This window comes from Alligator sinensis, unplaced genomic scaffold (genome assembly GCF_000455745.1).
Source record: "Alligator sinensis unplaced genomic scaffold, ASM45574v1 scaffold199_1, whole genome shotgun sequence".
NCBI classification, from domain to species: domain Eukaryota; kingdom Metazoa; phylum Chordata; order Crocodylia; family Alligatoridae; genus Alligator; species Alligator sinensis.
The window spans coordinates 1748626-1759910 of NW_005842008.1; the positions used below are offsets into that span (position 1 = coordinate 1748626).

The window sequence follows — 11285 nt, forward strand, 5'->3', positions numbered from 1 at the left end:
GGGGGGGGGGGGGGATGCAGATTAAGGGCCCTGCAGTGAGGGAGGAAGTGGGGCTAGGGCAGGCGCTGCCTGGCTGGGGCAGGGTGCGAGATGGAGCCACAGCTTGTCCGGGGGCTGCGGGGCAGGGGGGGGCTCTCCTGTTGCTACACATACCCCAGGAGGGCATGGGGGTTGTGTACCCCCAGATCTCTGCATGGGGTAAGGGTGGGTTGCCGCTGCGGGCCAGGGCCAGGCTCTTTCTGGCGGGGGGCTGAGCTGGCCTGTACTTGGGGTGGGCAGCAGCGGTGCTGCTACAGGGGGGCTATGGCAAATTTTGGTGGGGCTGTATCCCCCCCTCCCAGCATTGCCGCTGCCTGCCCCAAGTGCAGCCCTGGCCCAGCTCCCCTGCCAGGAAGAGCACAGTGCCATCTCTAGCCCTAGCTTGCAGCAGCAATCTGCCCTCACCCTGTGCATAGATCCAGGGGATGTGCGCCACCCCCCATGCCCTCTTGGCGTGTGTGCAGTGGCGGGACTTGTCCCCCTCCCCCACGCCCTCCAGATGAGCTGCTCTTGGGTCCATCCTGTGCCCCACCCCAGCTGTGCAGTACGTGCCCCAGCGCCAGCCCCGCACCCCCCTCACCGCAGGGGTCTTGGTCTGTGCCCCCACACCCTTTCCTTCCCCCTGCCCCTTTCCCCACAACAGATTTACCAGCTGGACACTGCTGTCCATGCTACTGGGCTGCACTTCTGGCCACCTGTGCGTGCATGAGACACTTATCAGCCACCACTATTGGCCACATCAGCCAAAAAAGCCTATTGCTGATAATGTCAATTTTCCTTATATCAGTGCCGATATATGGGACCAATGTATCGGTGCATCTCTAATATAGACTAATTCTTTTCCAGATACTAGTAACTCTACATACAGCTTGACATTTAAAGCATTGCTGTTTCTCTGCAAGGGCTAGCTCTTTCACAGTTTTCTCTAAACTGATGCCTTTATGCTAAAGTCATTCAAATGACCATAATTTTAATAATAAGGATAGTTCTATTTTTTTCATGCTTTCTGCATAGTTTAACTGGTTTATTCATTTTCCAAAATACCATTGTGAAGCAAAAGAGTAGGTCTTTAAAATTTTTGACTGGCAAAATATTTGTAACCTGTGTGTACCTGGTGGTGCACTCCTTTTTCCAGTTGAAGAAAGATGGTAGCAGGGCAGGTGTGGTGTGTGGGGAAAACTGCTGGCAGCATGCAGTTGTCTCTTTCCCCTATAGAGAGCCACACCAACACACTTTATAACTTAACTATATGCAAATTTATTAATATTTACCAAATAAAGCTTCAAAAGATAATTACAAATAGAGCATGGATATTTACATATATGGCTACCCTTTTATTTCTCTCTCTATACACACATACACACGCGCGCGCGCGCTGTGTTATCCGGCTTCTGTGTGGAATGGGGAGTGCCGATTAATCAAATATGCCGGTTATCTGAGAGGTGTCTTTGCTTGTTTGGGCTGCTGCCACATCTGGTGCACCAGGACTTTCGCTGCTTTGCCCCGGACCATGGTCCAAAGTCAGCAAAGTGGGACTCTGAAACCAGAAGTGTCACGGTGGGACTTCCAGTTTCGCTTTTGCTGTGTCGATTGGCATACCAGTTAATTAAGTGCCGGATAACACAGCTTTTACTGTATTTATAATAGTTTACCAACACTGGGACTTCAGGTGAATTGCAGATAAATACAGATAAATAATAGAAAAAGGGCCCCAGCAGGCCCTAATAAGGATCATATAGTTAAAACTCTCTTAAACTATAAACTTAAAACTATAAAGGTACACGATTCTAATATTATAAAAACTGTACTCTGTTTGTCCATAACGCTTTATTTGCATTCTGGCTGACAAAAAACAACCAGTCAGAGTGCAAATACAGTGCCGCCATGATGGTGGGGACAGGGGATGGAGGGAGGTGACGGCAGTGGAGCAGATGGAACTGGCCTCGTTTCTCTCTCCCTTTCCCTCCCACCCCCCTTGCTCCTTGGAGGTGGTGGCAGTGGTGTGGGGGGGAGCAGGGTCAGAACTCCACAAGGCGCTGCTGGCCTTGCCCTGCCCCCTCTGCAAGAAGCACTTCCGGGTCCACTGCGGGGCGAGCAGGGACCCGCTCCCCTGGCTCGACAACTGGTGCCTTCTGGGTCTTGCCTCCTGGGGGCCCCCCACGTACTTGGCAGTGGACCTGGAAGTGGACAGAAGTACTTCTGGTCCACTTTCAGGTCCGCTGCTGAGCACACCAGGGGCCCCGCCTGCACTCCTGTGGGATGCTCCATCCCCCCCACCATCCAGTGTTCACAAGCCACACCTGGTACCTTGAGGTATGTAGAAAAAAACATATAAAGCTGTGTCTATGGCTAAATTGCTGATTCTCCGAATCAGAATTGAGTCTTCAGATTCGGATTCGGCTGAATCGAATCGGGACAGTGATTTGAATCAGCAAATTGAATCGCTGTCCCCTGAATCGGGCCAAATCCGAATAGAGTACAGCCCACTTTGCACACCCTTAATATATATTAGTGTGTGCGTGCCTATCAACTATGGATATCATCTATCCAATCTTATACCACCCTTCAAGATATAGATAATTATTAAAATGCATTTCTAACCTGGGTTTCAACAGGTGTCATACAACCTTAAATTCTATTAAGATCTAAATTCACATTCAAGATCAGATGTAAACATACAGATATATGCACTCTAACAAATACTTATCCCAACAAGATCAGATTAAAGATTTCAGTACATTTCAAATAATCTTAAGCTTTATCGATTTATACTTAATAACATGACTATAAGGTGCCTACTCACGAAATATGAGGCACAAAACCTTAGAATATAAACCAGATTTTCAAAGAACCCTAAGACACCCAGACTCTTCTGGAGCCTTGGCTGCATTCCTGTGACCGCGAGGGGAGGAAGATGCTTCCCCAGTGCCCTTCCGGCTCCTCAGCCCAGCCAAAATATACCTTAACAAAATGAGACTCCAAACTCAGGAACCCTGTCCTTCTGGGCTTTCCCTCCAGTGGTCAGCTCTACAGACCCGGGTGAATTCCCCTTCCCCAGGAACTCACAGCTCCAAGAAGCCAGGTGGATGGTCCTCGTCTCCCAGTGAATTGTGGCCTCTCTTGCTGAGACCCCAGCTGTCTGGCTTCCTCTGGGCCACTGACCTGCTAAGGGCCCTGTGCACCCTGGCGTACACTGAGGGCTGTACCCTTCTGCTTGGGGTTGGGGCCCCGAGCTGCCCACACAGTTCCAGGGTCCCAGTTCTGATCAGGGCCCTTCGTGCAGCACTTCAGCTCTGAATGCCTGGTCTCGTGCCAGGGGGTTGTAGGCCCGAGCTGCCCCATGCAGCTCCCAGGGCCTGGGTCCAGTCCTGGGCCCTCTGTGCAGCACAGAGTCAGCCTCATGCCAGGAGTTGGAAACCCGAGCTGCCTCATAGGACTCCAGAATCCCGGTCTGCTCCCAGATCCTCCGTGCAGTGCCTCCCGCACCGAGCCTCCCTAGCCTTGTGCCAGGGGCAGGAGACCCGAGCCGCCTTATACAGCTCCCAGGGTACAGGCCATGCACCATCTAGCTGGAGACCCGAGCTGCCTCATATGACTCCCAGGGTCCCACTCCGTGCACAGCTTGTGTACGGTGCCTCTGACTGCACACCAGGGACCAAGAGACCCGAGCTGCCTCATACAGCTCCCAGGCAATGGGAAGGAGTCTTTGGACTCTTCTGGGGGCAACCACATTTGCCCTGCTGGGCATCTCTCCCCAGCTTATCTTCTGCCCGCTCTCATCTCTGTCCCTCCACACAGGGTGTCTGTGTGCTGGGCATGCTGTTCTTTTATAGCCTTCAGAGGTTCTGCCCCCGGATTGCAAAAGGACCAATCAGGGGGAGAGGAAGTATAGCCCTCACTCAGGTTCAGGCTCTTTGCCTTGCCCCAAGCAGGGGCGGGGCAGCCTCTCCACCACCACCACCTGATTGGTGGGAATGTCCCACCAATGGCTCAAAGGAGCCGGCAAGCCGGGCTGCTGCCTGCCACGTTGGAAGAATTTAGAAAGTTTTGATTGAAAATGCGATAAAGAAATATTCATGTAATGTTAAAGAAGACCTGTAAAGAAAGAAAATTTACTTTTTGCTTTTATATACAAGAAGGTTTGAAGGTTTTTTTTTCTCCTAGAAAAAGTTATCTAACAGCAGAAGTTCAATTTTGAATGGTCTGGTTACTAGAGAACTATCAAAATTGTGACATCACAAGCAAATGAAAGAGGGGAAGGGTCTTCTAGTCAAACTTTCACATGCTATGTTTGTACTTTATGCAGTTGTAACTAATATATATTATTTTTTTAATTAATTAATTTATTTAAGACATCCAGAGTAATTTTTAAGACATCCTTATCCCATGAACAGGAATTCTCAAACTAACAAGGGTCTGCAACCAGACTTGACTTTCTCACATCTTTGTAAACAAAACAAGTAAACTTCTGAAGGTGGGGATATGTTTTCAGAAAGATGTAATTATTTCAGCTGGTGTGCCACTTAATGAATTTTGGTGACCTGTTAAGGGCTGCACATACAGTATTTGAGAAGAGATCATTTTAATAAATTACAGATAAAAAGCAAATCCTATACTAAAAATCAAAATCTACTATAACACATTTTGATTATATTTTTAAAAAGTACTTTTTGTCCTGATTTGTGGGTTTTTTTGAGTAGTGTATATAGAGGCAATTGCATAATAGGTCAGAGTAAACTCCTACTCTTGTATAGTGTGGGGTGGGGGATTGATTGCCCATGCACTAGGCCCCAGGAGCGGGCTGGCCAGAAGAGGCCGGGGGGGCGGGGTGCAGGCAGCATGTGCAGCAGAGCTCACCTGGGCACTGCAGGAGCGGTTTGTCCGTTTTCCCTGTCCGTTCCTCATTCAGTCTATGGTGTTGGGGCTGAACCCTGCCCTGGGCAGCCTGTGCCACGCTCCTGGCCACACCTGCCCCATGCTTGGTGACAGCAGCATCCCAGCCAGCATGTACAGCTTCTCAGCCGGGCTGTTTCTGCTGTTGCTCCAGTACTGCTCAACTCCACCTCCAGTGGCTTCTCCTCCTGCCCCTACTATGCCACTCTAGCTCCCTTCTACCCACTCAACTGCCTGCAGGCAGCTGCTCATTTTGCCAGGTATCAGAGTGGATGCAAGGTATATGGGAGCTAGAGTCTGGCATGCAAAGAGACTCTGGGGAGGGGACATGGTAAGTGTTTACAGAATATTAAGTGGTGAAGAGAAACTAAATAGGGATTTATTACTATCTCTCTCAATCTAAGAACCTAGGGGTCACAAAATGAAACTAGTGTAGGTAGTGAGTTTAAAGCTAAAAAAAGGAAGCTTTTTCACACACTGTGGTGTTTAAGTGTGGAGCTCATTGCCACTAGGTGTTGTGGAAGCTGACAGTTTAGCCAGTTTCAAAAAGGGATTGGACAAATTCTTGGTGGAAATGAGCATCAGTGGCTATTAAGCATGGGGATGAGGGGCATAGCTTCTAAATCAGAACTTTCTAGACCTTAAATCCTAGAGGCCACAAGGGAGAGAGGAACAATGGAAAAAACCCTAGTCATACCTAGTTCACTCTCCCTTTCAGCATACACTTTCTACCAATGTGTGACACAGGAGACTGGGCAAGATGGGCCCTATGGTCTGACCCTGTAAATGGCTGGTTTTTTGTTCATAACATTGGCCTTTTAGAATTTTTTCTTTTAGTTTAATATCAGACCTTAATTTGGGGTACAATTTAATGTATTCAGAATTAATAAGCATTATTCAGGGCCCTGCTAATTTGTATGCATTGCCATTAAGATTCAGGATTACTGATTTTTATTTAAAATTATTATTTAATAATTATTAGTTATTCTGTTCTGGTTTATTATTTCTGGTAATAAGACAAAGTACAGGGTTATATGGGTGGAAGGAATTTACTTTTTGTTGTATTTCCAGACCTTTGCAACATATGTGAATGAGGGAGTAGTGCCCAGTTGGATTTCTGTTCACCTCTGTACTTTTAACCGTAAATATTCCCACTGAAGGTTTTTGATGTCAACATACACCAACACGTTATGTCAGTGTTCAGAGGTAAAAATGAGAATTGTATCACTAAAAAGTTTGGATTGCAAATTAGTTTCTAAGGATGGATAAACAGTGTTGCAGTATTTTGGACACCCTTCATTGACAATGATTAGGGATAATCTTGGACTTTGCACCTGTAGTTCTGCTGGCTCACTGATGTGTAATGATTGTTAATGTGTTATAGTAATTCCTTAATAAAACCCAATGTTGGAATACCCTGTTAACAGTTTAACTTTGGTATTTTTAGGCTAGACAGCAGCAAGCAGAACTGGCCCAGCAAGAATGGCTACAGATGCAACAAGCAGCCCAGCAAGCACAGCTTGCTGCTGCCTCAGCCAGTGCATCCAATCAGGCAGGATCCTCTCAGGATGAAGATGATGAAGATGACATTTGAAATTTACCAGCTGAGTTTCTATCCCCACTAAGAAATACTTTTCCTGCACAAAAAAAAACAGTGAAATGAATGCTTACCTGTAATTTTGTATGCATCTTGGACTGGTCATTGGTATTCTAGGGATGTCTGCTGTTGTGTGCTGTACATGTAAAAACTGTCTTTTTGAACTCTTGAAGAGTTAAGGTTCAGTATCATATCAACTTTGGATTTTTAATGGTGTATATGGAAATTTTAGATAGCAGTGCGTCATTTATTTGATCAACAAACAGTGTTAAAATAAACAACAAGTTTATAAAATATAGTGAGATTTATACAGAAGCTCTAAATCCACATTTGCATTTCTTCCCTTTTAACTAAACTGTAAAATCTTACATAGAGAATTTTTAATTGTTTTTTGTTTTTGGTTTCTTTTTGTGAGGGAGTGGTACAGTTGACACTCTGTTTATGGGGGGAAAAAGCAAAGAGTTCAGTATAGCAAAGTCTGGATTCTTTGTCCTTTTTAAAATGAGGATATATATGGCAATAAATATTATGTGCTCAAATACCACATTTGTTACAAATTTGCAAGTGATATGTTTTCACCAACCTAGGGAAAGGTATGTTTAATAAAAGTTGTATACATTCAATCTTTTTTTGTATAAAGGTGAAGAAAATAAACCCATGGTTTTACTATGACATCTATTGAGAGTCCTGAACTAAATGACTATTTCATTTAAAAAAAATGCCCAGTTTAGAGAATTAATGATTCGTGTTATTTCACTCCAATTCACTGTTAACTGTTGTTGATGGTATTACTTGCATAGTCCAGATATGTTCATATCATTCAACTGTAAAGTTGGAATTTGGTGAAACAATTGTTTTAGTTCCGTTGACTTTACTGGGAATGATTTAAGTATTCAAGCCTGTGAAGGCAAAAGTCAAAGTGAAAAGCATGCTTGCGGTAAGAGGGATTTCATTTAACCCTTGGTTTGTCATTGTTGTCAGCATAATGTTAACATTTTCCGGACTAGGTTACCAATGGATTACTAAGATACCTGGTGAAAGATGACATTTTCTTCATTAAAATTGGTTAGTTGCAAATTATTCAGGTCCAGGATTAGTTAAGAAAGCATGCCCCAAGCTTTGTCAGCAGAGCATGGTAGAGAAAAGAGAAAGTAGTCCTTCTGATGGGCTTACTTCAAAAGTTATGTTTATATTAATGGATGGACAACTGTTCTTTGTGTTGAAATAAAGCACAGTGTTGTCCATGAGAGAATTTTAATGTGTCACTTGAAGAAATATTGGCATATCTTCTGGTACACCTTTTTTTGAACAGACTGGAAGAGCCACTTGCATACTAGTATAGATGAAGAGATCAAGTAGCCATATAAGACTGTGTTGTGGTGTTTTTTTTGTTTGTTTGCTTTTTTAAAAAGTAGTATGCCTTCAAATAATTCTCATCAAAGTTGACTGAACTGTGGGTGCAGCAGGCTGTTTACATAATGATGCGAACAGTGATGTGCCCATTTTTAAGTACAATTGGGATATATTCAGATCACAACGAATCACACAATGGCTTTTGATTTAAACGTTAGAGAAGTTAAGTTACATATTGAATAAATTTGAACACTTCCTAAATGCAGTCGTGGCTCGGAAAGGAAAGATAAGTTTGAATGTTTAAGTTAAAAAACAAACAAACAAAGAATGTTCATGGCTATTACATGAAATATTGGACAAGGTTTAACTAAGGGAAGTGCTTTTCTGTAAAGGTTTAAGTACCAAAGGTAGTAAATCTAGTCTAGTGAAGCAATGTTAATGTGCAGTGTTGGCTTTTCTAATTTGTACTGTAACACCTCTACACTTTCTATTTTAAATTAGTTTTTTCCTTAAAAAAAAAAAAAAGAAAAAAAAAAAAAGTATATTTTCACACTTTTGTTTCTTCTGATGCAGAATTCAGGTTAACATTTTACTGCATCTGGTATGTATGGTATAATATGTTTGGATCCTTGTGAGCTTTCTTTCCTTTGGACATCCTTGTGCTTTTTCATATGCTGTATTCTTCAAGCAATAAAATTCTGATGTGTTTTTATAAAATGGTTTTATAGTTAATGTTGAACAGCCAGTTTTTTTCATTTGTAATGAGTTAAATAGTTTTAAAATTTCCTCTTTATGTGCTGTTGCCATGTTGGCCATTTGCAGGGGTTTGGGTTTTTTTGGTTGATACTGTCTGAATTTTGCTATATGATACGGTCACTAGGGCCAATTATTACAATAGTGTATTTCTCTTAGTCCTGTTGACTTTCCTTCCTGGAAGTGCATTCTGCCTATTTGCAATATATGCATTTTTGTGAATTGCACAAACTCATATTTAAAAACTATACATCCAGCCTTTTAGAACTAGAGGCAGAGTCTTAAGTGTTTGGGTCAGATAAAAGTGACTTATTTAAACTGTCAGAATTTCATGGTAAAGAAACTTCTAGTGTGACATTTAATTTGCCATCTAGCCACTTTGAGTTTATTGCCTTTTTATAGTACAATCCTCTATTGGGTGAGTGGCTGCTAAGGTAAAGCTGTTTCTAGAGCTATAGTAATATTGATAGTCAATACACAGAAGGAACAGGTGACTAAGACAATATAGAAACAAGTTTGGTTAGCGAATAAGATGTTATTACTTCTGTTTTAATTTGAAAGATGTGTATGCAGAAATCAGTGCTATCCCAATGAAAGAGGACTAGCCCAAAAATATTGCAAATAAGGTAATTTACAAAAAGCTGTTATGCAACCTAAATACTTGTGGAATACTCAACTCTTTCTGCTACTCCAAATTAGGATTATATATTCTGGATCCAAAGCACATTTGAGGAGAAGTACAACTTTAAATTACTGGATTGAAAATTGTTTACCTAATATAAGGCTTTGTCACTCTTAAAGGTAACATCCATTTTAAAAAGAGAGAGAAGCAACTACAGTAAAAGCTGCGTTAACCGGCATTTTAGTAACCAGTACACTCTACTAACCGGAATTTCCAGCTGGACGTGGGGGAGGGGGGTGAGAAGCTTGCACGTGGTGGTGCCGGCTGCCACCCATCACCCTGCGCTACTGCTGCTCCGCATGCGGCCAAAAACCCCTGCCTCGGGTAACTGGCATTTTTAGATTGCTGGCACTCCCCATTTCCCACTCATGCCAAATAACAGAGCTTTTACTGTGTAAGGGAAGGTTTTTGAGTGGGTAGGTAACATTATTTGAAGCTTCACATAACAATACGAAGCTATTTGGTTTCAGAACACATTCGCTGCCTGTGAACTTTCAGTATACCTGTTGTGGAGTTTGAGGAAAGCTGGTTTTCATAATTTCAATTAAGCATGTGTGCGGCACATGGGCACTATCCTAGTAGAATGTTTTTAGTAAACGGCCTTGGGTAAAAAAAGGCATGGTGGTAGGTTTTAAAATGTTTCATTAAATTGAGGCTGTGATCATAATCTGGTGCACAATTGCACCTTCATAGATGATTATGTTCAGTTTGCTTTATTTAATAAGCTTTTCTGATACTTTTCTCTTAATGTAACAGAACCATCTCAGGTACAGACATGAGATGAATTCTGCTTGGAGTCAGGTATCAGCCACAGAATTAGTTGCATCCCACTTCTCTGTCTGTGGGGAGATGATGAAAGCAATCAGAGTTAATGCTGGTAGAAATACCACCAGGAAGAAATCACTTGGGGAAGATGGTTCTACAGTGGGGTCCACTGATCTGTGCAGTTTCAATTCACATCACAGTACAGACATTTAACCAATAATAGTACAAATCAAAGTGGAATCAGCGGTGAGTCTCAGTGCATCTCCCTAGACATGAATACACAGAGGGCATTTTAACTTTAAATTATTATGTACAGTTAATTGTAGAAAGTTGTCCATCCTTTACTTTAAACGTTTTCAAGTTTTGAGTATGGACAGCTACTATAACTAGGCACCTCCACATATATATTGGTTATATTTATGATAAAGCTATCATGAATCAGTCTGATACCCAGTTTTGTTTCCTGTGCAATTTTTACTGTTCTGTCCTCTGCCTACTGAAGTAGTCCAAGTGAGGCCACTCCTCACTGTTGAGCAACTTCAAACAGCTCTTTGCTTTAAAAAATAAAAAAATAACAACAAAAATAACCTGTCAATAAACACTTTTCTTCCCTTCATCCTTAGCAACACAAATATTAGACTGACTTAAGCAATATATATATATCACTGATTAAGCTTTTAGGACTGATCATGTGAAGTAGCCAGAAGCTGTAAGGGAACTTGAGGTGCTGATGTAACAAGTACCCTTCCACCTCATAATGTTTATGTGCCTACAAATGTGTGCTCAGTGACCTGCATCTATATCTCTCCTCCCTCTCCATTAATTTCTAACAAATTTAAATTGGTCAGACAGGCTATAAGGATAGGGTGCTAATGTCCACTTGTTCCTATGCCATTCAAAGGCCTGAGAAAATCAGCCTTAACTTCAGTTAATTGAAGGCTGGAATCCTGTGAGGTGCTGTGTCCTTTATGATTACTGAAGTCAGTGGAGCTGAGGAATGATGAACATCTTTCAGGATAAAGACCCTACATTTCATTATACACTTGAATTAGTTACTTCCCCCGTAACTGCTTTATTTTATTTATTTATTTATTTATGTATGTACGTGTTTATAAATAAATACAAGATATTAAAACTTTTTATGGCTATAATAGAGGCAGCAAATATTTATTTTGCAGTTACTCAAATATATTATCACCTGCT

The 11285-nt window shown here is 42.4% G+C and overlaps 1 protein-coding gene across 1 annotated transcript in view; it reads left to right on the forward strand.

The window, feature by feature from the left end:
- Positions 1–8601, forward strand: part of DR1 (down-regulator of transcription 1) — a 28546-nt gene extending 19945 nt beyond the window's left edge. Inside the window, exon 3 of the mRNA XM_006021839.2 lies at positions 6380–8601. Coding sequence (XP_006021901.1) covers positions 6380–6526 — 147 coding nt within the window. The 3' untranslated portion in view covers positions 6527–8601. The remainder of the gene's footprint in view (positions 1–6379) is intronic.
- The last annotated feature ends 2684 nt before the right edge of the window (positions 8602–11285 follow it).